A 27,165-nucleotide genomic window follows, 5' to 3' on the forward strand; every position below is an offset into this window, starting at 1 on the left:
AATAAATAAATAAATAAAGGAGAAGCAAGAAAGGAGACAGGAGACAGGAAGAGACAGGACAAAAGGAGACAGAAAAAGGAGACAATTAAATAAGAAGAAAAAAGATAAATAAGAAGAAAAAGGAGACAAAAAGGAAGAAAGGGGAGACAAAAAAAGAAGGAAAAGGAGACAAAAAAAGAAGAAAAAGGAGACAATTAAATAAGAAGAAAAAGGAGACAAAAAAAAAGAAGAAAAAGGAGATAAATAAATAAAATAATAATTGTCTCCTTATTATTATATACCTCTGCCTCTGCACGAAGTGCCTCTAGTTGCTGCTTCTTTTGCTGCAGCAGCAGCAGACGAGAAGCAGCAGCAGCAGCAGCAGCTGTCTCCTTTTCTTTTTCTTTCTCTATCCTTTCCTCAGCAGCACGAAGAGCAGCAGCAGCAGCATCGACAGACTAACAAGGAGACACAAAAAGGAGACAAAAAGGAGACAATAAAAAGGAGACAATAGAGGAGAAACTGTAGGAGCAGCAGCTGCTGCAGCAGCAACTGCAGCAGCAGCACCAATAGCATCATCAGCAGCAGCAACAACAGCAAGAGCATCAGCAGCAGCAAAAGAGCAACAGCAGCACCAGCATTAGCAGCAGCAATAACAGCAGCAAGAGCAGCAACAACAGCAGCAGCAGGAGCAAGAGCAGCGGCAGCAGCAACAGCAGCAGCAACTCACTGCTGCAGCATCCGCAAGTTTTTGTTTAGTATCATCAATTTGCTGCTGTGTCTCCTCTATTGTTTGCTGCAGCTTAGCAGCAGCAGCAAGTGTCTCCTCTAGCTGCTGCTGCAGCAGCTGCTGCTGTTTCTCTTCTCCTTCTCTCTCTCTTTCTTTTGCTGTTAATTTCTCCCTCAATACCTTCAGCTGCTCCTGTAGCACAAACCCTAAACCCTAAACCCTAAACCCTAAACCCTTAAAAAGCCCTAAAAGACCCTAAACCCTAAACCCTAATTCTGCTGTCCCTTCTGCTACAACAAGCGGTGTGAACAAAGTAGCCTATACGAGTATTATTTAGTGTTTTAGGGTTTAGGGTTTAGGGTTTTAGGGTTTTAGGGTTTAGGGTTTTAGGGTTTAGGGTTTAGGGTTTACATGATTAAATAAATAATTATTATTATTATTTTTTATATTATTTAATGCTAATAATGCATCATCCTTTGTGTCTCTTGCTAAGGAGACAACAGCAAGATGACGGGTCTCCTCTTCCTCATAACCCTGTATATACATAACAGCAGCAGCAGCAGCAGCAGCAGCAGCAGCAGGAGACAATAAATGGGAAAAGGAGACAAAAAAGGAGACAGTAGGAGACAACAGCAGCAAAGAGACAATCAATAAGTGAGGAGATACAGCAGCCAACAGCAGCAGCAAATAGCAGCAGCAGCAGCAGCAGCAGTAGGACGTAACAGCAGCAGCAGCAGCAGGAGGTAAAGGGGTAAGACAGTCCATACACGTAATTCTTCAGTTGCTGCTGCTTCTTTAGCTCTTGCTGCTGCTGCAGCAGCAGCAGCAGCCTCTAATTGTTTCCTTGCTGCAGCAAGTGTCTCCTGTTTTTGCTGCAGCAGTGTCTCCTCGGTCTCCTTTTCTTGCTGCAGTTCTTTCTCTAGTGCAGCATATGCTACTTCATGTGTCTCCTTTTGCTGCACCTCTGCAGCAGCTGCTGCTGCTGCTGCACTTGCTGCTGCACTTGCTGCTGCTGCTGCTTGCTGCTGCTGCTGCTGCTGCTGCTGCTGCTGCCGTACAATTCCCCTTATTCCTCCTCTCCCTCTTCCTTGTCCTGATGGTAGTCCCTCTATTCCTCTTCCTTGTCTCCTTAGATGTACTTCGTCCCTCCAGCTGTATCCTTCTCTTAATCCTGGTCCCCTCTGCTGCTGCTGCTGCTGCTGCTGCTGCTGCAGGGAGGGACCCTGTAGCAGCATACGCAGCTGCTGCCTGTTCTCTGTTATCGCCACCCTCTCTATTGATGCAACATCCACTAAAAAATGTACTGCTACCTAAGAACAGCAGCAGCAGCAGCAGCAGCAGCACATATAGCAGCAGATGCAGCAGCAGCAGCAGCAGCAGCAGTACAAGCAGCAGCAGCAAATGGTGGTTGCTAGAGGTGGGGTTGTTATTATTATAATTTACTGATTATCTTACCAAAGGCAAACAGCAGCTTGTGTCTGTTTGTGTATCTTTCTTCTCTCCTGCTGCTGCTGCTGCTGCTGCTGCTCCTGCTGCTCCTGCTGCTGCTGTAGGTGTCTCCTGTTTCCTTAATATTTTATAGATAGTACATACACCTGGGGGTATACCTAAGAAATTATCCATAAGACGGGGAGCATAAGGAGAGCAGCAAAAATTAACAGCAGCAACACGAGGAGGGCAGCGGTGCTGCTGCAGCAGCTGCAGCAGCAGCCGCTGCTCTCTTATGCAGCTAACTAAGAAAGTATTAATATAAGGACGTATATGTTCCTCTATTATTGCTGCTGCTGCTGCTGCTGGTATACCAGCAGCAGCAGCAACATTATTATCTATATATAATAACTCCCCTAAGGGACCAACAGGTATGTGCTGCAGCTGCTGCTGCTGCTGCAGCCGCTGCACTGCAGCAAGAACTCCTTCATAGTCAGGGGGGCCCCCTCCTTGCATCCTTGGGTGTATATACAGCGCAAGACGCTTAGAAATAGAGGCCCTTACTTGCTGCAGTTGCTGCAGCTCCTGTTGTTGTTGTTGTTGTTGCTGCTGCTGCTGCTGCTGGGGATGACCAGGTCTCCCTGATGCGTCACGTGCTGCTGCTGCTGCTGCTGCTGCTGATTTTGCTGCTGCTTCTGCTGCTGCTGCTGCTTGTTGCTGTGCTTTCTTCTCCCTTGCTAAAGATTCACGCAGCTGCTGACGCCTCTCTTGCTGCTGTTGCTGCAGCCGCTGCAGCAGCTTCTGCTGCTGCTGCACCTGCGCGCTTGTCTCCTTTGCATAATATTGTGCTGACTGCAGACGCAGCTCTGCATCTGTACATACACCCCGTGCTGCAGCAGCAGCTTGTTGTGCTGCTGCTGATTTTTGCTGCACTTTCTGCAGTGCTTCTTCTGCTGCAGCAAGTGCTGCTGTTGCTGCAGCAACTGCTGCTTCCTTCTCTGCTATTTTTGCTGCTTCTCCTGCTGATGGATTTGTTGGCCCTTTTAGTGTCTGCATGCACAACACAAAGGAGACAAAAGGAGACAATAAGGAGACAAAAGGAGACAATAAGGAGACAAAAGGAGACAATAAATAAAAAGGAGACAAAAGGAGATAAAAGGAGATAAAAGGAGACAAAAGGAGACAAAAGGAGACAAAAGGGGACAAAAGGAGACAATAAATAAAAAGGAGGGAGACAAAGAGACAAACAAACACAAATAAATCCTTGCTGCTGCTGCTACTGCTGCTACTGTTGCTACTGCTGCTACTGCTGCTACTGTTGCTACTGCTGCTACTGCTGCTACTGCTGCTACTGCTGCTACTGCTGCTGCTGCTGCTGCTGCTGCTGCATACCTGTTGCATAGTATTGATAACATCACGAAGTGTCTCCATCATCTCTTTATTTGCTGCTATGTCTTGTCTTAATCTATTTGCTTCTCCTTTCTTACTACGTAGCTGACGAGCAGCAGCAGCTTGCTGCTGCTGCTGCTGTTGCTGCTGCTTATTTAATTCCTTTACGTCGTTACGTCTCTCATGTAGATATACACGACGATGCTTTATTTCCTTCTCCCTTTCTGCTGCTGCTGCTGCTGCTGCAGCACGAGATGCAGCACCTTGCTGCCGCTGCACCTCCTCCTCTATCTTTTCTACTTCTGCTGCTGCTGCTGCTGCTGCTGCTGCTGCCTCTGCTGCCTTCAGGTAAGGAATTATTTCCTTCAATGAAGCAGCCTCCGCCTTCAACTCCTCAAGCTGCACACAACACAGCAGCAGCAGCAGCAGCAGCAGCAGCAGCAGCAGCAACAGCAGCAGCAGCAGCAAATACAGTATTTACCTGTAGCTATCTGTATCTATCTAGCTGTATCTATCTGTAGCTACCTATCTGTACGTATCTATCTGTACCTAGCTACATAGCTAGCTAGCTAGCTAGCTAGCTAGCTAGCTATATAATATATCTATCTATCTATCTATCTAGCTAGCTAGCTAGCTAGTTACCTGTGTACATAATAATAATTGTTTATTTAATAATTTATATTTTTCTTTTGTTGGTAACAAACGATCCTCATATACTTTTAGTTGCTGAGCAGCAGACTCATGACGTGCTGCTGCTTCTCTTATACTACTTAGTGCTGCACCTAATCCTGCAGCAGCAGCAGCAGCAGCAACAGCAGCAACAGCAGCAACAGCAGCAGCAGCAACAGCAACAACAGCAGCAGCACATAGAGAGAGAGAGAGAGACAATGATGATTACAGCATATCTAGCAACACCACCCCCATCACGACCATCAGCAGCAGCAGCACCACCACCCTCAGCAGCAGCAGCAGCAGCAGCACCATCAGCAGCAGGAGGAGCAGCAGGAGCAGCAGCAGGAGTCCCTACCTGTAGATAATAAATAAAATTGGTATAAATGATGATTATTAGCCTTAAATAAGAAATTTTTTGCTAATTCTTGTGATAAATAAATACAAGGATTATTTATATTTATATTATAATGTCTTAGTATTATATTTAATTCTTTTATCTTTATTTCCCTCCTTTTATTGCTGCTGCTGCTGCTGCTGCTGCTGCTCATGCTGCTGCTCATGCTGCCGCTGCTGCTGATGCTGCTGGCGGTCGCTGGGGTATAGTAACTGTTATGGCCTTGGATATACCAAGTACTACTTGCTGTACCCCAACCTGATTCTTCTTCTTCTTCCTCTTCTTCTTCTCCTTGCTGCTGCTGCTGCTGCTGCTGCTGCTGTTGCTGCTGCTGCTGCTTGCGGGGTATACGTTTCTTAACTATTTCTCTTGTTATTGTTATATAATCTCCATATAATAAATTATTATATGCCCTATCTATGGGTACAAATGCGTCTCCTGTTAACGAGGAGACACGGCTTACTAATCCATCTTCTTCCTCTTTTATACGACTTAATCCTCCTGCTGCTGCTGCTTCTGCTGCTGCACCAGATGCAGCAGCAGCAGCAGCATCTGGAGAAGATGTAGAAGAAGAATCAGCAGAAAAACCGGCTCCTGTAGGTTCCTGGGAGGCCCCAGGGGGGCCCCCACCATCAGGGGCCCCCGGGGGGCCACCCCCATACTCGGGGGGGCCCCCTATAGAAGAAAAATTAGAAAAGGTAATGGATATAACGGCCTTGGGGGGCCCCTCCTCCTTCCAATAGTCCCTTATATACTCATATAGACGAGGTGTCTCCCCGCTCCTTATTAATGATGGGGTTGGGGGCCCCTTGGGGGCCCCACCTAGTGTACCCTCTTGGGGGGCCCCCCTCTCAGCACCACAGCATACAAATATTGCCTTGGCTATTGCTGATTTTCCTTGACCATTTCCTCCTATAAGAAAGACAACAATAATAAAATAAATAAATAAATAAATAAATAAATAAATAAATGATAAAAAAGGGCAATAAATAAATAAATTAATAATAAAAAAAGGAATATATTAATATAATTATAAATACAACAACGCATGCAAATAATAATAATAATATATACACAATAATAATGCATGCAGACACGCACAGCATAAATAGCGAATAGGGGCCCCTAGGGGCCCCTCTATAGGGCCTCTCTCTATGGCTCCCTTCCTCCCCCAAAAAGGGTAGCATAAGAGGGAGGGGGCCCCCCAAAGAGGGTACCATATGGGGGAAGGGGGCCCCTGTGGTGTAGTTGTACGTACCTAAGATAAGATTAGCATAAGGAGAGGGCCTCCAATCAAGATACTCATGATTACAAAAGTCCCTTAATAATACCCTTGTTATCTTGCCTACTGTACCATAAAAAGGATCTAATTGTCTCCTTTTATTATATAATTGTCTCCTTTTATTAGGAGATATTTTTTTTCTGTCTCTTATGCTCCATAACGATCCCGGGATCGTCTCCTTATCCCTGGGATCGATCCCAACGATCCCACCGATCCCACCGATCCCCAACACCTCCACCGATCCCTCCTCCTCTTGATCTGCTGCTGCTGCAGCAGCAGCAGCAGCACATTCTGCTGCTCCTGCTGCTGCTGGTGGTGTTGGTGCTGCTGCTGCTGCTGCTCTGGCTCCTTTGGGTGATTCTGCTGCTGCTGATGCTGATGCTGCTTCGCTTGATGCTCTCCGTGTCCCTGCTGCTGCATCTGCTGCATCTGCTGCATCTGCTGCATCTGCTGCATCTGCTGCATCTGCTGCTGTTGGGGTAGCAGCAGTCTGCTGCTGGCTTGCTGCTGATGCCCTTTTACTGGGGCCCCCCCCTCTTCCAGGGGCCCCATGTCTTCCTTCTGTCCTCTTTTTAGGGTTTAGGGGGGGCCCCTCACTATCAGAAGAAGAGGAGCACAAAATGGGTACCTCTTGACAGCCTTGGGGGCCCCCCTGAAGGGGGGCCTCCACGGTTCGGGGGCCCTTGCGTCCAGGTACCCTTAGTTGCGATGCTGCTGCTGCCGTCTCCTTCAGCTGAGGGTCCCCTGATGAGGGTACATCTGAGGAGCCCCCTGGGGGCCCCTTCTCCCTGGGGACACTGGTAAGAGAGCTGGGGGCCCCTGTCTCTTCCTCTGAGGTACTAGATGAATCTAAATAGTTATCCCTTTTCCTCCCTGCAGCAGCAAGAGGGGCCCCCCCTCTTGCTTTTTGCTTTCCCTTGGGTTTGCTTCTGTGGGCCCCTGTTGGGGCCCCTGTTGGTTCCTCTGTTGCCATCGAAGGGGCCCCCCGTGGGGCCCCTTTTGTAGAGGATCTTATTCCCTTAGGGGGCCCTTCTTTGGGGCCCCCCAGGGTCTTCTTCTTTGTAGTTGTTTCTCCCTCTGAGCTATCTGAGCTCCTTGTTAAATCTATCGTCTCAGCTCCTTGGGGGCCCCCCTGGGGGCCCCCAATTTGCCCCCTACGGTGGGCCCCCTCAGGAATAGCGGAAACCCCGTCAGGGGGCCCCTGCTGGTCTTGAAGGGGCCCCTGTGATGCCTCCTCCCTCGTCTCTAACTTGAGCCGCTTTATAAGGAACCCAGGGGTACCCCATTCATCTGGGGGGGGTCTGGGGGCCCCCCGGGGGCCCCTCTTCTTCTGCTGATCAGGCTGTTGCATTATACCCTACAGGGGCCCCCCGGCAACGGTACTTCATAAGGGGGCCCCAAGGAGGATGCAAGGGGGCCCAGCAAGTACCCAAAACATCAAGACAGCAACAGGAACGGGACCAAATGCAGCAGATGTTGCTGCTCGTGCTGCTGCTGCTGCTCGTGCTGCTGCTGCTGCTGTAATTTTGGTTTGCTGTGCCCCCTTTACCTGCTGCTGCTGGGGGTTAGCTGCAGGGTGGGGGGGCCCCCTTCTTGTCTGCTGCAGTCATGGAGCATAAATAAGATAAATAAATGCATTTAAAAGATAAAAAGGTACTTTAAGCAGAAGAAGGGGGGCCCCATCCTTTTCTCTATGGGGGGAGAGGCAGGGGGGCCCCCTGTGTGTTACTAACTACCAGGGGGCCCCCTCCGCTGCGGCTGCTGCTGCAGCAGCTGGCTGTTAGTCAACAAGGGGGCCCTTTGCTGCTGCTATTAGGGGCCCATCCTTTGTCCCTCTTTTCTTTCCTATATTTTATTCTCAATTCGTCAAACGAGGGGCAGAAGTTCTTTGCTGGGGGCCCCAAGTACTGGGGGCCCCCAAACATCTGAGGCCTGCTGCTGCTGCTGTTGCAGCAGCAGCAGCAGCAGCACATTCATGCCCTCCTGATCCAAGGCCCATCAGCTAGCTGCTCCTTTTCTTCCTTTTACCTCATATATGACTCTTGACGACTCCTGGGGCCCCCTGTATAACGGCAGCAGCTGCTGCTGCAGGTGCAGCTGCTGCAGCTGCAGCAGCAGCAACTACACCACGCACACATACTATTCCCCGTAGCTGGCAGCTGCTGCTGCAATTTCCCCTGGTATAGGCGCTAATATACAGCTGTGGCCGCCTTTTTCCGCCAGCAGCAGCAGCAGCAGCAGCAGCAGCTTGACCACCAACTGCAGCACCAGCAGCAGCAGCAGCAGTACCAGCAGCAACAACAGCAGCAGAAACAACAGCAGCAGCAATAGCAGCAATCCAGTATGAGGCTGTCTTGGGGTGTATATACGGCCTACATACCGGGCCTTGCTCTTGTCTTGGCCCATGAGCTGCTGCTGCTGCTGCATGCATGCGCATTGCTGCTGATAGTGCAGCAGCCACCTCCATACCTAACGGGGGCCCCTGCAGCAGCACCAGTCGATACTCCATTGCCTCAAGGCTTGACGGGGCCCCTGCAGGATCATCAGCAGGACCAGCAGCTGCTGCAGCAGCTACCACAGCAGGAGCAGCAACAAGAGCAGCAGCAGCAGAAACAGCAGCAGCAACAACAACAACCTAGTTCCTTGCGGTCTTCTCATGTTGATAGAAGTGATGCAGCAGCAGATAATGCAGCAGTAACCGACAAACAGTCCCCTGCTGCAGTTGCTGCTGCACCTGCAGCAGCAACTGCTGCAGCACCTGCAGCAGCAACTGCAGCAGCACCTGCAGCACCTGCAACCGCAGCAGCAACAGGAGTACCTGCAGCCGAAACAGAACATGTATCGGCAGCAGCAGCACTTGCAGCAGCAGCCGCACCTGCAGCAGCCGCAGCGGCACCTGCAGCAGTAGAAGCAGCAGCACCGGTAGCAGCAGGAGGAACAGCAGCACCTGTAGCAGCAGCAGCACGTGCAACAGCAGCAGTAGCAGATGCACCTGCACCAGCAGCAGCAGCAGCACGTACAACAGCAGCAGCAGCAGATGCACCTGCACCACCAGCAGCAGCAGCACCTGCACAAGCAGCAGCACCTGCAGCAGCAACCCCACCAGCAGGAGCACCAGCTGCTGCTGCAGCAGTAGCACCTGCAGCAGTAGATGCAGAACTTGCAGCAGCAGCAGCACCTGCAGCAGCAGTAGCATCACCTGCAGCAGCAGAAGCAGCAGCAGCAGCAGCAAGACCTGGAAAAGAGTTGCTTCCCCCGGACACCGCCGCAGCTAAGGGGCCCCCCGAAGTACCAAAAGGGGATGAGAAGAAATCAGGGGGCCCCTCTGGGGCCCCTGCAGAGGCTCCCCCTGGGGGCCCCCCACCACCTACAGGTGATGGGGCCCCCTATATATCTGCTGCTAGTTTGCTGCTGCTGTGGGGCGGATGGGTACTAGCTGCACTGCTGCTGCTGTCTCCTTGTGGATCTGTACCCTTTTTGCGGCAGTGCAGCGCAACAGGGCACAATAGAGCAGGTGTAACAGGGGGGGCTCCTGGGGGGGCCCCAGGGGGCCCCCCTGCGGGGCCCCTCCTAGACGGGTTTGGAAGTGTAGGCGGGCAGCACACAGTTGTGGGGCCCCTGTCTGTGCCTACTGCAACAACAGCAGCAAGTGCATCAAGTGCAACAACAGCAGCAGCAGCAGCAGGATGGGGCCTCCCGCGCATGCATGGTATATATGTTCTTTCTTTCCTTACTGAGGTATTACCTAACTGTCTCCTTTCTGTCTTGGGGGCCCCCCTGTTGCTGCTGCTAGCATGGGGTGAGTTCGGTGCCCTTTCATCTTTTGCCTTATTATGGGGGCCTCCCGACGGGGGGCCCTTAACGGGGGCCCCCGGGGGGGCCCCCAGCAGGTCTTTCCTTATGGGTACTCTGGCCAAGTACCCTTTCTGGCAGCTGTCTCTTGCTGCTGTTATTATTTGTCTCCTTTTATTCTCTTTATATACAAGGTACCCTTTTTCTTCTTTTTGTCTGTGGGGGGCCCTCGCTGGGGCCCTTGGTGGTCTATGGGGCCCCGCTCTATTGGGGGGCCCCCGTAACGCACAGCAGCAGCTGCCGCAGCAAGGAGCTGCTGCAGCAGCAGGAGGGTATACTTGCTGCAGCAGCAGCTTGGAGATGCTGCCAAAGGGTTTGCTTCCTGCTGCTGCTGCTATTTTTCTCTGCAAGGCCTTTTGCTGCTATAAGGGTACTAAATCATTCAAGGAGGCCCTTACTATTCCTGTAAGTAATGGGGGCCCCCTCCTGCACTCCTGTACCCTTGGGGGGCCCTGCTTCCCTTTACTCTGCCCTTTTAGGGGTCCCCTAGGGTACAGCTTGTTTGTGCCAGGATTGAAGGGCCCCTTAGTACCTATTAGGGGGCCCCTGGGGGCCCCTATCCTTATATATGTTGTGCTGCTGCTGTGGTTTTTTGTGTTTGCTGCTGCAGGAGTTGCTGCTGCAGGGCCTCCGTGTCTTATGCTGCTTCGTTATCTCTCTTATGCTGATTAGCTGTAGCAGAGGCAGCAGGGCGGTACCCTCCCCACCTGGGGGGGCCCCTCCTGTTCCCTTGGGGGCCCCGGGTGACCCTGAGGGCCCCCCAGGGGCCCCCATGGGTTGGCTGTCTCCTTCTAGTGATCTATGGGCCTGTTGGGTAATTATAGGGGCCTCTATTGTGTCTCTTGTTGCTGCTCTGTGTCTCTTTTATCTTGCTGCTAGATGGGGGCCCCCAGGGGTACGAAGAGACATAAGGTACTGTCGTGCTGCTGCTAGGCATCAAGGAGGAGACACAGGATCCCTGCAGCAGCAACTGCAGCAAATGCAGCAGCAGCAGCTGCTGCTGCACCAACTGCAGCAGCAGCAGCCACGATCAGTACAGCTAGTGTCTGTTGGTACTGTTGTAGGCTACCCCCGCAGCAGCATATGCAGTAACATTAGCGGCAGCAGCAGCAGCAGCAGTATTGGCATAGGGGGCCCCCCTTATATTCGTCCCCCTCTACCAGGGGAGGGCCTCCAGTGTAATGGTACCCATGAGGGGCCCCCCTCTCCCCCTGTCTCCTTTTATTGTCTCCTTCGTTCTGCTGTCGCTAGGGGGGCCTCTTCGCTGCTGCTAAGGCGCAGCAGCCGCACCACAGCAGCAATAGGTCTTCATTAATGGGGGCCCCCTTTAGGTGCCCTCTTTGGGGGCCCCCTACAGCGGCCCATTGTAGGGGCCCCCTACAGGGGGCCCCGTGTAAACATTTTTCTCTATGACTCTTATTCGCATTCGTTTATGCCCCCTACCTTACTCTTCATTGGCCAGCTGCTGCTGCTGCTGTTAGTACTGCTGCTGTTGCTGCTGCTGCTGTTATTATTACAACTGTTGTTGCTGCTGCTGCTGTTAGTACTGCTGCTGTTGCTGCTGTTGCTGTTATTATTACAACTGTTGTTGCTGCTGCTGCTGTTATTACTACACTTGTTGTCGCTGCTGCTGCTGAATTAGACACATGGCTAGCTATCTAGACAGCTAGCTAGCTAGCTAGCTAGCTAGCCAACAATGCTTCTTTTGTGCCAGAAGGAGACAGCAGCAAAGGAGGCAGCAGCGAGAGGAGACAGCAGCAAAAGGAGACAGGAGCAAAGGAGACAGCAGCAAGAGGAGACAGCAGCGAAGGATACAGCAGCAAGAGGGAGTTGTGTTGCTGCTTGATTAAGAGGAGACAGCAGCAGACTATATACAGATACACGTCCTTATTGTCCTTTTGTTTATCTACTATGCAATTGCAGCAGCAGCAGCAGCAACAACAACAACCAGCAGCAAGTGCAGCAGCAGCAACAGCAGCAGCAGATGAAGTGTCTTGCCTCTTAGGCACAGGGGATCAAAGGATACACCCGCGAGTGTCTAAACCCTAAACCCTAAACCCTAAACCATAGGCTGCCAGCCTGTTAGTAGGAGAAATCGTGCTGCTGCTTGCTGCTGCTGCTGCTGCTGTTACTAGCAGCAGCAGCAGCAAAACCCCACAAAGGGTAATTCATATAAGAAAAGGAATAAAGAGAATAATTTCTATGTTTATATTTAATTAATAAAAATTATTTAATTAAATTTATTTATTGTAATAATGTGTTAACCCCCTTTAGGTGTACATACACCTCAACTGGATCTACTTGCCAGTTGGCTGCTGTTGCTGCTGCTGCTGCTGCTGTTGTTGCTGCTGCTGCTGCTAAAAACGCACTGATTTAACCCTTTTTTTTAATAAAAATTAATAAAAATAATTTATTTATTTATTTATTTATTTATTTAGTCATAAGAAAGGCAGAAACACCCCTCAATATATAGGTGTACGTACACTGCAGCAGCAGCCGCAGCAGAACCACTGCCGGCCTTAAGACTAAGCAGTGTCTTAGTACTGCAACAAGACTAAGAGCAGCAAAGAGGGGGCCCCCAGGGGCCCCCCTTATTGAAATAAAAGAGGAATATTTATTACATGTTTTTATATTATATAATTTAATTAAATAATTAATTAAGAGGGGCCCCCCTAGTAACTAGTGCAGCAGCAGCACAACCCTAGTGTGTCTGCTGCTACTGCTGCTGCTCTTGCTGTTGCTGCTCTTGCTGCTGTATGCTGAGCGATGAACAGGTCTTGCTGCTGCTGTTTCTGTCTTTTTCTTTCTTTGTCTCTTATTGTTTTTTGTTTTTCTTTTATTAACTAAATAGTAAAAGACTGACAGCGAATAGTCCCCCTCGCCTCGTGCTGCTCCGGACAGCAGGAGCAGCAGCAGCAGCGGCAGCAGCAGCAGCAGCAGCGGCTGCTGCTGCAGCAGTGTAGTAGCAGTAGTAGCAACAGCTAATCGGCTAATACACATCTTGTCAAATTGTACAGTACACACACCTTCACCAGCTCCCGCTGCTGCTGCTGCTGCTGCTGCTGTTGTTGCTGCTGCTGCTGTCGCCTCTGGATGCTGCTCTAGCAGTCGCAGCGTTGATCCAGTGGCTCCAGCAGCAGCAACAGCAGCAACAGCAGCAGCAGCAGCAGAATTTGCATCAGCAGCAGCAACTGCAGCGAATGAAGAAGAAGTCAAGGGCTGCTCTCCAAAGAGGCAGCAGCTCCGGCCTCCCTACTGACACATACACACAACAGCAGCAGCAGCAGCAGCAACAGCAGCAGCTGCTGCTCTATTAGAAGCCCAGTATCCCGCAGAGAAGGGTTTCTCATAAAAGAGGCACGGAGCCTTACCCCTCCTTTCGGTCTCACAGGGGCCTCTGCTGCAGCAACAGCAGCAGCAGCAGAGGCAGCAGCAGCAACAACAGCAGCAGCAGCAGCAACAGCAGCAGCAGCAGTTAAGATGGATTATCTGACGGTGTTAGCCCCTCTTACAAATGCAGAAGGCATGGCTATTGCCTTGCCTGCAACAAAAACCCCTCGTGCTGCTGCAGCAACAGCATCATCAGCAGCAGCGTCTGCTGCTGCAGCAGCAGCAACAGCAGCAGCAGCAGCAGCAAAATCTTCCCCCTCTCTGCATGCATTAGTACCTCCTTCCCCTGCAGCAACAGCATATGCTAACTCAGAGACGTCAACGCAACCAGAGAGATCGTTGCTGTCTCTTAGTCCCTTGCTGCTGCCTCTTACACCGCATAAGCAGCAGCAGCAGCAGCAACAGCAGCAGCAGCAGCAGGTGAGAGAGAGCAAGACAAGCCTGCGGGTGCTGCCTCCTCCTCCTTATGAGTCGCTGCATGCAGTAGAAGAGAAGAAGCTGTATATTCATAAAGATGCAGAAGCAAGAGAGGATGCAGCAACAGCAGCAGCAGCTGCTGCTGCTGCTGCTGTTGCTGCTACTGCAGCGGCGGGAAAAGTACTCACAAGGCCCTCCTCCTCTACAGGACATTTGCTGCAGGCACCCCAGCTTCTACCTCCTGCACCAGCAGCAGCAGCAGCAACTGCAGCAGACAAACCCGCATGGCCTCTTAGCAGCAGCAGCCTTACCACGCATGCAAGCTGCAGCAGTCTAGCTACCATAGGCAGCAGCAGCAGCAGCGGGAGCTGCCCACCTCTAGCTTCTGCAGGCAGTCTTGTTTCCCTTTCTGCTGTCGAGCCTCTGCTGCAGCAGCAGCAGCTGCTGCAGCAGCAAATCGAGATCCTGCAGCAGCGCCAAGAGTTGCAGCAGAACCAACAGCAGCAACAGCAGCAACAGCAGCCGCAGCAACAAATCCATGAAATTGTGACGCAGCAGAGCAGCAAGCCATTGGCTAGCTGTGGGGATCCAAGGATGTCACCACGGCAGCGGCTGCAGCAGCAGCAGCAACAGCAGCAGCAGCTGGCAGAAGCAGAGCCTCCCTGCTGCAAGCCTCGTGCTGCAGCGCAGCAAACCCGCAGACCTGCATGGCTTCGAAGACCCGAACCGCAGCAGAGGCAGCAGCTGCAGCAACAGCAGCAACCACAGCAGCAGCAACCGCAGCAGCAGCAGCAGCAAGTGCAGCAACTGCAACTCCAGGATCAACAGCAAAGCACGCAAGCTCCAGCAACACCGCAGCAGCAGAAGCCACCGCAGCAGCAGCAACAGCAACAGCAACAGCAGCAGCAGCAAGCAACCTTCTTGTGGGGACGCGTGTTGCAGCAGCGCCGCTGCCAGCCATGGATAGACCATAGGATGCAGGCAGCAGGGCTGCTGCAGAGCAGCAGCACACTCTTGCCGCAGCAGCAACAGCAACAGCAGCAGCAACACATGGAGCAAGCAGCACCTGGATCTCCTCTGCTGCTGCCGCAACAGCCGCAGCAGCAGCAGCTGATGCTGCACCAACGAGCTGCTTCTCTCCCTGTCCCCTTGCGTGCGGCAGACTCTTGCTGCAGTCATACGCATGCAGCAGCATGTGAGCAGCAGCAGCAGCAGCAAAGGGTATTGCTGAATCAAGAGGAACCTTGCGGCATACGGGGATCGCTAAGTCCTGACCTTGGGCAGTGCTGCTTGCTGCAGCAGCAGCAGCAGCAGCAGCTGTTTCAGCCTGACGACTATCTATGCACTCCAACGACGCAGCTGCAGCAGCAGCAGCAGCAGCAGGCTGTTGCATGCAGCAATTGCTGCTTAAAGGATCCCTCGGATCAGCAACCCTTTGCTCTAATGAATTGGCCCTCTCAGCCATGCTGCTTAGCAGCAGGACAAGCAGCAGCTGCTGCTGCTGCAGCTGCTGCTGTTGCTGCAGCAGAAGCAGCTGCTTATACACCTCAAGAGCCAAGCTCTTGCCCCTGCTGCTCCCGTTCTGCTGCAGCAGATGCAGCAGGGCAGCAGCAGCTAGTTCTGCTGCAGTATAAGGACATGCTAAGACAGCAACGGCGAATTATCTTAGAGCAACAGGAAAAAATAATACTGCAGCAGCAGCAAGACTGGCTGCTGCAGCAGCGTCTTGCTTTGCTGGAGCAGCAGCAGCAGCAACAGCAGCAGCAGCAGCAGCTACAAAGAGCTGCTTGTGGATATGGTTTCCTTGACGGTGTAAGCGGCGGCGGTTATCCATGTGGTTGTTTCTGTGGCAGTGCTGCCAGCAGCAGCTGCTGTTGCAGCAGCTGCAGCAGCAGCAGCAAAGTCAAGGCCTGTTGCTGCAACGAGGAAGCTTACCCCTTGACTCTCGAGGCGCTGCAGCAAGGTGCAGCAGCAGCGTGTAACTGTGACATAAATGAAGAACAAAGTCGTGCAGCAGCAGCAGCAACAGAAGCAGCAGCAACAGAAACAACAGCAGCTGCAGCAACAACAGCAGCAGCAGCAGCAGAAGTGAAATCGGATGCAGCAAAAGCAGCAGGAGGATCTCCTAAGTCTCGTCGTCGTAGCCCGGGCAGCAGGACGGATCACTGCAGCAGCAGCAGCAGCAGCAGCAGCAGCGAAGAAAGTAGCCTCTGCTGCTGCAACAAGCAGCCGTGTGTCTGTACAGATGAGCTGTGGCTCTCTCGTGCCCTTGGTTGGGGTGTAGCGGGAGCTCGACGGTGGCACAGGAGACTGCGTGGGTGCAGCAGCTGCAGCAGCAGCAGCAGCAGCAGCAGTGGTGGCAGCAGCAGCTGCCGCAGCAGCAGAAGATCGATAAAGAGAGAAACATCCCCACAGTTAGCCAATGCCCTCCTCCCTTACCCACCTAGAGACAGTAGCAGCAGCAACAGCAGCAGCAGGGGTTATCGTCGTGGTGTAAATAGCAAAACCAACAGCAGCAGCAGCAGCAGCAGCAGCAGCAAGGAGACAGTCTATATTGCTCCCTCTGTTCTTCGCTGTCTTAAGACAAGACTTAAGATTAGACAAAAGGCCCTCGTTAGTTGTCTCCGTATGAGGTCTAAATTCTTACAGGCAGCAGATAGAGCACTGCAGCAGCAGCAGCAGCAGCAGCAGCAGCAGCAGCAGGGTAACACCAGCAGCAGCAACAGCAACAGCAACAGCAACAGCAGCAGCAGCAGCAGCAGCAAAGGGACTATCGGTACAATTGATGTGGAGGCGTGGCTGTTAAGAGCGCAGCATTGCTGTCAGCAAGAAGAAGCAATGCTTATGGATATGTTAGCTAAGCAGCATAAGAGACGACTTAGATAGCAGCAGCAGCAACAACAGCAGCAGCAGCAGCAGCAATAACAACAATAACAGCAATATAGCAGCAGCAGAAGTGCAGCAGCACATTTGGCGGTTTTCTTCTGCGTAGTCTGCAATGTGCTATACGCCTCTTGCTGCTGCTGCTGCTGCTGCTCTCACAGCAGCAGCAGCTGCTGCAGCACATGTATGCTGTGTTAGCTCTGCTGCAGCACACGCCTGCTTCTGCTGTAGCAGCAGCTGCTGCTGCTGCAACAGCAGCAGCAGCAGCAGCAGCAGCAGCAGCAAGATGATAATGTTGTTAGGGAATAGGAAGAGGGTTTAAAGTTCTTTACAGCGTTTGTGGGGATCGATGCAGCAAATCGATCCCCAAGGAGACACATGTGTCTCCTTTTTACTATATATATATGCCCAACAGCAGCGGCAACAGCAGCAGCAGCAGCAACAGCAGCAGCTGCAGCTGCAGCAGCAGCAGCAACAACAGTATATATGCTTTAATATCCTCAACAACTAGTCATTCCCCCGCACGGGGTCTAATGGCTGCCCTCTGCAGCTAGCTACAGCTAGCTATAGCTAGCTATAGCTAGCTAGCTACAGCTAGCTATAGCTAGCTATAGCTAGTTATTATTAACTACAGCTATATATGACTAACTGTAGCTAGCTATAAATAGCTGTAGCTAGCAATAGGAGTAGCCGTAGCTAGCTATGAATAGCTGTAGCTAGCTAGCTAGCTAGCTATGAGTATCTGTTACATAGTCATGTGTCTATATATGTATATATATAATTAGCTAGCTATTATTGGCTAGCTAGCTGGTTACGTATATACAGAAAACAGCAGCAGCTAGCTGCTACTCCTTCCCTGTAGCACCAGCTAGCTACCTACCTACCTAACAGCTAGCTAGCTAGCTAGCTAGCTGCATCCTGTCACTAGAACATAAGTAATAAGAGGAAAACGAACAAATAAGAAGAAGAGAATAAATAAATAAATAAATAAATAAGTAAGAGTAGTATATTATATTATATAACATATAATATAATAGAATAAATAAATAAATAAATAAAATAAATAAATAAATAAATAAATAAATTATAGATAAAGAGAAGAAGAAAATATAATACCTCTTCTTAATAATTTAACTGCTTGTATACATTTAATCTCTAATTGTTGGTTACCTATTATCTTAGCTGCGCATGCAATTTGTCTTAATAATTCATCTAATCTACGCATGCATCTTATTATATTTCCTTCATATAAATTATTATTTAATAATAAGGAAGAAAAAGATTCTCCTCTTACCCATCCATATGTTAATGTAACAAGTGCATGCTTATAATTATTCACGTATGCCTCTACTGCCTCAACCTCTTTTTCTTCTTGCTTCTGCATACCCTCATCATCATGCTGATGCTGCATCTGCATCTGCTGCTGCTGCTGCTGCTGCTGCTGCTGGTAGTCTGATTGGGTCCCCCATACGTAACCACACTCTACAAAGACACGAGCTATTGACCGAGCTACCTCCCGCACCTTTTGTACTCCTGTATACATAAGAAATATACATACATACATGCATGCATGCATGCATGCAAATGCATAAAAAGCCACAATAATTCATGCAGATGCATGCTTGTATGTATATATACATCATATGCATGCATGCATTCACAAAAAGACCCATTATACATATATGTATGCATGCATGCATGCGTACTCATATTATAGATATCCAGCCCCATAAAGGATAAATACATGAAACTAGGACCAAAAAAACGGAAATAAAATAAATAAATAAATAAAACAATAAATAAATAAAATAATAAATAAATAAATAAATAAATTACCTGCAAGTAGTCTAGGATTAGTAGGTTCAGGTTCTTGATGATTTTCATGACAAACAAGACAACTAAGTACAGCACATAATTCTTCTGCATTTAAATCTTTTAATGAATTATTAAATAATAATTCAGAGGTTAATAATTCATCAGCTGTTGATACTTCGCATGCAATTCGTCCTTTTAATGTTACTATATCTCCCCCTCCTCCTCCTCCTCCTCCTCCTCCTCCTCCTCCTCCTCCTCCTATTCCTCCTCCTCCTAATAGTAATTTAGCGTCGCCTCTTGTGTCTCCTGTACTATTCATTTCTCCTTTTGTGTCTCCTTTATTATTTGTGTCTCCTTTTTCTCCGCTCTCTAAGAAACCTAATCGGTATAATACACGACGCATGCAACGGAGGGAATCCTATAGAGACAGACACACACAACATATACACACATATATATAGTTAATTTATTTATTTATTTATTTATTTATTAGAGACAAAGGGATATAATATCCTTCCTTTTTTTTTTCTTACCTTAATAGCAGTTTTTTTTTGTGTCTCTAATTCAGTTTGTATTTGCCTAATTCTTGTTTTTATTTGCATGCGTTTATGTTGTGCAGAATAATAATAAGAACAAAGAGGATGACCATTAAAAGGATTTGCTCTTAATGCGCATTCAGATTCACCCATACGACGAACTAATTCCTGCATATATATACATATATACATATATACATATATACATATATACATATATACATATATACATATATACATATATACATATATACATATATTTATTTATATATTTATATATTTATATATTTATATATTTATATATTTATATATTTATATATTTATATATGCATGCATGCATGCATGTATGCATGCATGTTTGTTGCATGCATGTATGTATGCATGCACGCATGGAAGCAATGAGAAAAGACACAACAGTGACAAACCCTGAACCCTAAACCCTAAATCTTTACGCAAGAAGAAACCATATTATTCATAAACCCTAAACCCTAGCAATGCGCATGCAGCATCTAGATATAAACCCTCATCATAAAAATGCCCATAAAGGGGCACTCATACACACAGACAGACCCATCGTTAGGGTTTAGGGTTTAGGGTTTAGGGTTTAGGGTTTAGCATACCGCCAGCTGCGGATGATCAACCTTCATGTCTACGACAGGGTCCAGCAATGGCAACCCGCCACAGTCCTGCAGCAGCAGCAACAACAACAACAACAGCAGCAGCAGCAGCAGCAAATATAAAAGGTGCAGCAGCAGCACATTCATCATCACAATCAGCATCAGCAGCATATTCAGCAGCATCCTCATCAGCAGCATCACCATATACAACAACAACAGCAGCAACACCAACACCAACACCAACACCAACACCAACACCAACACCAGCAGTACCAACAGAAGCATCATCATCATCATCATCATCAGAAACAGCAGCAGTAGCAGCAGCAGGTGCAGCAGCAGCAGCAGCAGCAGGAGTATACTTTGAATTTTTGTTGAATCATTTGTAATTGGAAGAGAATACTTCTTCTTGCATCCGAAGATTCAACATCTCCACCAGCAGGCAAGGACATCTTACATTTACTTACACGGGATACACAGGATACACTAAATGGCACTACCTGCAGCAGCAGCAACAGCAGCAACAGCAGCAACAGCAGCAGCAACAACAGCAGCAACAGCAATAGTGTTGGAGGAGGAGGAGGAGGAGGTGGAGGGGGAATAGGTCTAGGATTGGGAGAAGAAGCAGCGGCAGAAACGGAATATCAGAAGCACAAGCAGCAACAGCAGCAGCAAGTCTTTCGTTGTTACCAGCAGCAGCAGCAGCAATAGCAACAGCAGCAGCAACAACAACAGCAGCAGGAGCACACCTCTAGGACGTAATCTTTGCCTTCTTCTCCTACTGGTGGTGCGGGTCTTGGCTTGGAGGGTTTATAGGAGGAATTATCTTTATTATCTTTTTCTTTATTATTATTTAATTTATTATCTTTTTCTTTATTTATTAATTTATTTATTGAGGAAGGAAGACAACTAACAAGACAATGAACTAATAGCTGCTCAATAGGACCCTCATGAGCATTCGTTGATGGTACCTTACGCTTCTCCAACTGCACACAAAACCCTAAACCCTAAACCCTAAACCCTAAACCCTAGACTAAACCCTAACTGAACCCTAAGAGGGAAATAAGGAAGAAAACGGCAAAAGGAAGGAAATCAGTGCAGAGAAGAAAACCACTGCGTCTGCCACGATCCGCTGCACCCTCCTCCTCGAGTGTTTAGGGTTTAGGGTTTAGGGTTTATGTACCTTTTTAACACAAGTAGCCCATCCCCATTCTGTTCCATCATCTTCTTCAAGACATAATAATCTCCCTGGTTGTAAGAAACGAGCTAAGTGCTGCGGCTGCATAGCGATAGACCGCAGCAAACGTCCTTGCTGCAGCAGTTCGTGTTTTGTACCATAAAAGCTGCTTATTGCCTGAGATATCACATTATAAAAACACAAACCCTAAACCCTAAACCCTAAACACTAAACCCTCGGCAGGGGAGAAACGCCATCTGGGGATACTAAAAACGCGAAACACAGCGAGTGCACGACTGTCTTACAAATAAACAGACTACACACTAAATTAGGGTTTAGGGTTTAGCGTTTAGGGTTTAGAGGTCGTACCTCTTCAACATCAAAGTCTGGTTCCTTCTCCCCTTCGGGTAAGGTAACTAAAGATCGGATATCTTGTGCCATCTGCAGCTGCTGCTGCAGCTCCTGCAGCTCGTGCTGCAGCTTCAAAGAACGGCCGTGCTGCTGGAACTGCGGCAACAGCAGGAACAGAAGCAGCAACAAAGGAAACAACAATTAGGCGCAGCAATTACAAGACTATATAACGCATAAGAAACGGGAACCACAGCAGAACCAACAGCAGCAGCAGCAAATGCAGCAGCAGCAGCAGCTGAACGATCCTCCGGAACACACAAGCAAAGACTGTTTTCGCCATATTTATCACCGAAAGCTATACAGGCAAGGCATATTTCAAATTTAGGGTTTAGGGTTTAGGGTTTATGAGGGTTTAGGGTTTAGGGTTAATGAGGGTTTAGGGTTTAGGGTTTATTAGTATCATACATTAGCGAAGCTTCTAGAGATCATATAAGCTGGATCAGCATCTTCAATTCTGAATAAATTAAGAAGCATATTAAATCCAAGATGGAAGGTCGAGACAAGAGGAGCAGCACCCCCCATAAATAATGTCTTTGCTTCCTCAGGGTCTACTTGTTCATCAAACATTATTATTGCTATACCTATATACAATATATATATGCAAAAGAAAAAGAAAAAGGAGAAGAAGAAAAAAAATGATGTAATATAACAACAACAACAGCAGCAGAAGATGCAGCAACAGCACCAGAAACAGCAGCAGACGCAGCAGCAGACGCAGCAACAGAAACAGCAGCAGCACAGCAGCACCACAACAAGAACCACCACCACTATCATCCCCAGCACAGACGTCAGCAGCATCGTCAACAGCCTCATCAACAGCCAAACCAGCAGCAGCAGGCCAACGATCATCAGCAGCACCCCCATCTGCAGCAACAGCAGCAACAGCAGCAACAGCAGCAGCAACAGCAGCAGCAGCAACAGCAGCAGCAGCAACAGCAGCAGCAGCAGCAGCAGCAGCAGCAGCAGCAGCCTATTTGTTATACCTCTATCATCAAGCCCTCTCCTCCCTGCTCTACCCGCCATTTGAATATATTCTCCACCATTAATTAGACGATAAGTTTCTCCATCCCATTTTCTTATCGCCGTAAATACGACCGTCTTTGCCGGCATATTCACACCCATACTAAATGTCTCTGTACTAAATAATACACGAATTAATGACTCCTATAATAATAAACAAAAAATAAACAGACACATAAATACATATATACATGCATGCATGTATGCATGCATGCATTTAATGCATGCAAGGGTGTGCTTCTGTGCATTCATGCATGTGTGCATGCATACATGTTTGTATGTCTGTGCGTGTATGTGTGTGTGCATGCATGCAAGTGTGCTACACACAAATGGCTGCAGTGGAAAGGCCAGCAGCAGCAACAGCAGCAGCAACAGCAACAGCAGCAGCAGCAGGAGGGTGAGGTACCTGGAAGAGGATCTCTATTAATTCCCTGACAAAAGGCAAGAGACCTCCGTGATGGATCCCTATGCCCCTCAGCAGCAGAGGCAAAATCGACTTAATCTGCATACAAACCCTAAACCCTAGACCCTAGACCCTAGACCCTAGACCCTAAACCCTAAACCCTACACCGTTGCACGCCTCTAAAGATGCCTAATCCCCGCCTCTCTTAACCCTCAGAGAGGTTTTCAAAGACTCCGCTGTCTCCCCACTAGTACTAGCTGACGCAGCATTGGACCGTCGAAGCTAGGGTTTAGGGTTTAGTGTTTAGGGTTTACGTTACCTGTGGCAGTTGTCTGTCTTCCTCATCGAGTGTACTGACGGCATTATTGAATATTTCTGCGATAAGTTTTCTTTCTTCTTCGCTAGTGAGTGTGACCCCTTGGTTGCTGCTGCTGCTGCTGCTGCTGCCGTTATTATCTGGTCTACCTATAAGAGCTTGGGCATTAGCCTCGCACTCTTTCTTAGAGAAACAAAAAACAATAACGGGTGTATAATGTCTCATTTCGCACATAAGTAATATTTTAGTAATACTATTTCTATTTTTTTGTCTTTGTCTACGTATTTGCTGCTGCTGCTGCAGTGGTTGCTGCTGCTGCTGTTCAACAACTTGTTGTAATGTAGCAACAGCTCTTAAGAAACTATCTTCTCTAAATACTTTATTCTCATCCATTACTAAATATACACCATCTCCTCCTTGTGGATACATATAATGTTGTAGGGGTGTTGGTCTTTTTTCTGTATATAATACATGACATGGTTGCCTCTTTAGTGCAGCAACCCAGGAAGCAAATTGCTGCGCATTAGGTATTGTTGCGGATAAAAATACTAATCTGCATCCTATTGGTAATAATATTATACTTTCTTCCCATACTACACCACGCTCACGATCACGCATGTAATGAATCTCGTCATATACCACCCAACGAACCTGTAGCAACAGCAACAGCAGAAGCAACAACAGCAGCATGGGATGCAGCAGCAGGAGATGCAGCACAGCAGTAGATGTTGCAGCAGTTTGTGCAGAAGTAGATGCAGCGGTAGTCGCAGCAGGCGATTCAGCAGCAGATGCAGCAGCAGATAGAGCAGTAACAGCAGCAGCATCAGCAACAGCGTTAGCAGCAATATTAGCAGCAACTGCAGCAGCATTAGCAGCAGCAGGAGTTGTTACTGACCTCTCTAATAAGAACAGATCCTCTATATAGCATACTTCTAAGGATTTCTGTGGTCATAACAACAATAGATGCATCGGGCTGTACAGACACATCTCCTGTTAATAAGCCAACATTCTCTGATCCAAATATATCACATAAATCCCTATACTTCTGATTTGATAATGCCTGCAGCAGCAGCAGCAGCAGCAGCAACAACAACAGCAGCAGCAACAGCAGCAGCAGCAACACATAATGAAGTAATAAGTGTGCATATATGCAGTTGCTATAATATACGACTATTAATGATGGCAAAAGGGAGGATTAAATAATGATTAAAAGGATAATAAAAAGGAGAATAAAAAGAATACATAGAAAAAGAAAAAGAAGAAAAAGAAGAAAATATATATTTACTTCAATAAGACATGTTGTATATACAACTCTTTGTTTATTCACAGCAATAACATATTAATAAAAACAGGAAAAAGGGTAACCAGAGGAAAGAGAATAAGAAGAACAAGAAGATTAATTAAAAGAAAAATAAAAAGGATAATAAATAAATAAATAAATAAATAAATAAGAATTTACTTTAATAGGACTTGTATATACAACTCTTTGTTTATCCCTTAATGCCATAGCTATAGCATATTCAGCAACAACAGTTTTTCCTGCTGAGGTGTGCGCAGCGACTAAGACATTTTCGCCGGCCTCTAGACAGAGTACACTCCTTTGTTGGAATTGGTCTAATACAAATTTCCATTGACGTGCAGCAACCTTAGGATATTCTCCTTCTGCTGCTTTTTCTGCTTCTGCTGCTTCTCCTGTTGCTTCTGATGAAGTTCCTGATGCAGATTCGGATGAGGACGATGATGACAATTCTTTTGATGGGTCGGAAGATGTACCTCCTGCTGCTGCATCTGCTCCTGCTGCTGCATCTGCTCCTGCTGCTGCCCCATTGGAGTCTGTAGTTGCAGCATCAGATCCTGGTTCTGTCTTTACAGCATCTGATGACGTTCCGTCCTTTGCACCATCACCACCATTAGCAGCAGCAGCAGCAGCACCATCAGCTGCTGCTGCTGCAGCAGCAGAAGGAATAGTAGTCTGTAGAGGGAAGTCCTTAAATCGTGTAGGCGTCCCCTCTGGATAAATAACCTCATGAAGACAATTCTTATCTGCTAATAAAACACGACTAATAAGACCATCAGTCATGAAACCCTCATCGAACCCTTTACTCCTTCCTGCTGCTGCTGCTGCTGCTGTTGCTGTTGCTGTTGGTGCTATTGTTGCCAATGTTAATGCATCTTCATCTTCTTCTGCTGCTGCTGCTGATGCAGCTCCTGCAGCAGGCTCCCTCTTGGCCTGACGCTCTGATTGCGCACCCCGGCGCTTCTTCTTAGTTTGCTGCTGCGGGGAGGGGGCCCTTGACCGTTTGCTGCTGTTGCTCTTGTCGGCAGCATCTTCTGCTGCAGCAGCATCAGGGTCGGCTTTCGCTGATGATGCTGCTGCTGCTGCTGCTGGGCTAGAAGCCTTTCCAGAAGCAGAAGGGGCACTGTTGAACACCGAGAAAAGTGCCTCGAGAGATTCAGCTTCCTGGTGCTCCATCTCCCCTGCTGCAGCAGCTGCAGCTGCCGCTGTTGCTGCTGCTGGTGTTGTTGCTCCTGCTGCTGCTGCTGTTATCGACGGTGTTTGCTGTCGCGGAAGCTGCAGCAGCAAGGCAATATCGAGCCCTTTGCAAGCCGTCCCTCCCCCTGTGTCCCTAAAGAAGCAGAAGGTTGCTGTCTGCTGCTGCTGTGTATCGGTTTAAGCTGGGCTTTGCCACTGTTGCTGCTGCTGCTGCTGCTGCAGGTGAGACCCTACACTGCAGCAAGCCCCGTCGGCATTCTTCCCTTTGTACGAATTGCCGACAATACAATAAAAGCCAAAGGAAAAGCATAAACCCTAAACCCTAAACCCTAAACCCTAGTTTAGGGTTTACCCAGGGGGCCCCCACTAGGACCCCTCGGCTGCATGCGTGGGGCCCCGTACATCCATGGGGCAGCACTTAAGAGGACTTTTGTTAATATTTATTTTCATCTTTTATTAATTATAAATAATTAATTCAAATAAAAATAAATAAAATATAAGTAAATCTAGTTATTGCTGCTTAGAGAGGTGCTGCACGCTGCATAGCTGCCCGCGTGTGGCAGCGCGGTCATTTTTGTCCACCCATTGAAACTCTGCTGCTGCTAGTGATGTTGCTGCTATTGCTGCCGCTGATGCAGCAGCAGCAGCAGTCGAGTTTGAATAGTGCATGCATGCTGTAAACCTTCTACGCCGCTTACCTGAAGGCCCCAGCTCCATCGGGGGGCCCCCCTAGCAGTTCGGTGGTTGTATAGAGAGAATAGAAGTTCTTCAATGGCTAATAAGACGGTGTAAGAAACATATGAATAGGGTCTGTCTCTTTATATACTTTTCTTTACAACAATGATACAATAAACGACAAGAAGGGAGACAGGAGGAGAATACAAATCTGCTGCGCCCTCGCCAGGGCAGCTAGCTATGTCAGTGCAGCTAGCTAAGTCAGTACAGCTAGCTATGTCAGTGCAGCTAGCTAGGGCGGCGTATCCACCTAGCTTGGCGTAGCTAGCTAGGCCGAAGAGGCTAGCTGTGTGCGGGAATCATTGGGTGCCTAAGGGCAACCCCTGACTCGGCTGGCTAGCCATGAATCCAGCTAGCCAGCTACATAGTAAACAAGCCAGCTAGCTACCTATGTAACAAGCCATCTAGCTAGCTACCAACCCATCTAGCTAGCTAGCACCTGGACACTGCAGCAGCATGAGCACCAGCAATAGCTGCAGCGTCCACAGACGCAGCAGAAGCTGCAGCAACAGCAGCAGCAGTTGCAGCAGGAATGAGACACAAAGCCCCTTGTTTTCTTGTTTATGCCTATTTATTATACTTATTGTCTCTTGATATCTCCTTGTGTCTCCACTTGTCTATCCTTATCTCTACATATTTCTCTGTGTCTCCTGCTGTCTCCTTTTGTCTCTCTTTGTGTCTCCGTAGTTATATCTCTTAGTGTCTCTCTTTGTCTCGCTAACATGTAAATATATAAATGTATAAATATATAAATGTATATATAAATATACATAAATATATAAATATATAAATATAAATAAATATAAATATATATATCTATATGTTAATATCTAAAGTCTCCTTTTGTGTCTCTCTCTGTCCCTCTTTGTCCCCTCTTGTGTCTCTATGTCTCCTTATGTCTCCTTTTGTTGTAAGGCAGATATCTGCGGAGGCCTAAAGGTCTCCAACAGCACAAAATGTCCCCTCAGCTATGCGAAGGGGGACGGCTGCTGCTGCTGCTGCAGCAGCATAAGCTGCTGCAGCATCTGCAGCAGCATCTGCTGCTGCTGTTTGTGCAGAGTACCGTAGAAGGGTACAGCAGCAGCTGCAGGAGACAGCTGCAGCTGAAAAGGACAGCTGCAGCTGCAAAAGACAGCTACAGGAGACAGCTGCTGCTGCATGCATCAGCATCTGCTGGTGCATGCATCTGCTGCTGCTGCTTCTGCTGCATGCATGCAGCAGCAAC

General features: G+C 48.3%; 4 protein-coding genes across 4 annotated transcripts in view; 2 read left to right on the plus strand and 2 right to left on the minus strand.

The window, feature by feature from the left end:
• The window catches only part of EMWEY_00026040 (chromosome segregation protein, putative), a gene marked incomplete at both ends in the record, with an annotated part of 7,755 nt that extends 530 nt beyond the window's left edge, over positions 1-7,225 (minus strand). The window contains 7 exons of the mRNA XM_013478071.1: positions 710-901; positions 1,477-2,019; positions 2,165-3,187; positions 3,386-3,925; positions 4,244-4,314; positions 4,851-5,504; positions 5,851-7,225. Coding sequence (XP_013333525.1) covers positions 710-901; positions 1,477-2,019; positions 2,165-3,187; positions 3,386-3,925; positions 4,244-4,314; positions 4,851-5,504; positions 5,851-7,225 — 4,398 coding nt within the window. The remainder of the gene's footprint in view (positions 1-709; positions 902-1,476; positions 2,020-2,164; positions 3,188-3,385; positions 3,926-4,243; positions 4,315-4,850; positions 5,505-5,850) is intronic.
• Positions 7,226-8,217: 992 nt separating this feature from the next.
• Positions 8,218-10,398, plus strand: EMWEY_00026050 (hypothetical protein; the record flags this gene model as incomplete). The annotated part of the gene is made up of 2 exons (XM_013478072.1): positions 8,218-9,247; positions 10,337-10,398. 2 exons carry the CDS (start codon positions 8,218-8,220, stop codon positions 10,396-10,398), a joined length of 1,092 nt encoding a protein of 363 aa, XP_013333526.1.
• Positions 10,399-13,206: 2,808 nt separating this feature from the next.
• On the plus strand, positions 13,207-16,419 carry EMWEY_00026060 (hypothetical protein, conserved; the record flags this gene model as incomplete). Its single annotated transcript, XM_013478073.1, has 1 exon — positions 13,207-16,419. One exon carries the CDS (start codon positions 13,207-13,209, stop codon positions 16,417-16,419), a length of 3,213 nt encoding a protein of 1,070 aa, XP_013333527.1.
• A 1,170-nt stretch (positions 16,420-17,589) lies between these two features.
• EMWEY_00026070 (RNA helicase, putative) lies at positions 17,590-25,184 on the minus strand (the record flags this gene model as incomplete). Its single annotated transcript, XM_013478074.1, has 17 exons — positions 17,590-17,598; positions 17,711-17,949; positions 18,253-18,649; positions 18,765-18,935; positions 19,388-19,453; positions 19,747-19,884; positions 20,299-20,370; positions 20,568-20,738; positions 20,931-21,068; positions 21,378-21,553; positions 21,720-21,836; positions 21,956-22,136; positions 22,399-22,494; positions 22,715-22,894; positions 23,306-23,362; positions 23,607-23,771; positions 24,171-25,184. The coding sequence occupies 17 exons, from the start codon at positions 25,182-25,184 to the stop codon at positions 17,590-17,592; spliced, it is 3,387 nt and encodes a 1,128-aa protein (XP_013333528.1).
• Between the last annotated feature and the right edge of the window lie 1,981 nt (positions 25,185-27,165).

The sequence above is a fragment of the Eimeria maxima genome, genomic scaffold (genome assembly GCF_000499605.1).
Source record: "Eimeria maxima Weybridge genomic scaffold, Emw_scaff280, whole genome shotgun sequence".
NCBI lineage: Eukaryota > Apicomplexa > Conoidasida > Eucoccidiorida > Eimeriidae > Eimeria > Eimeria maxima.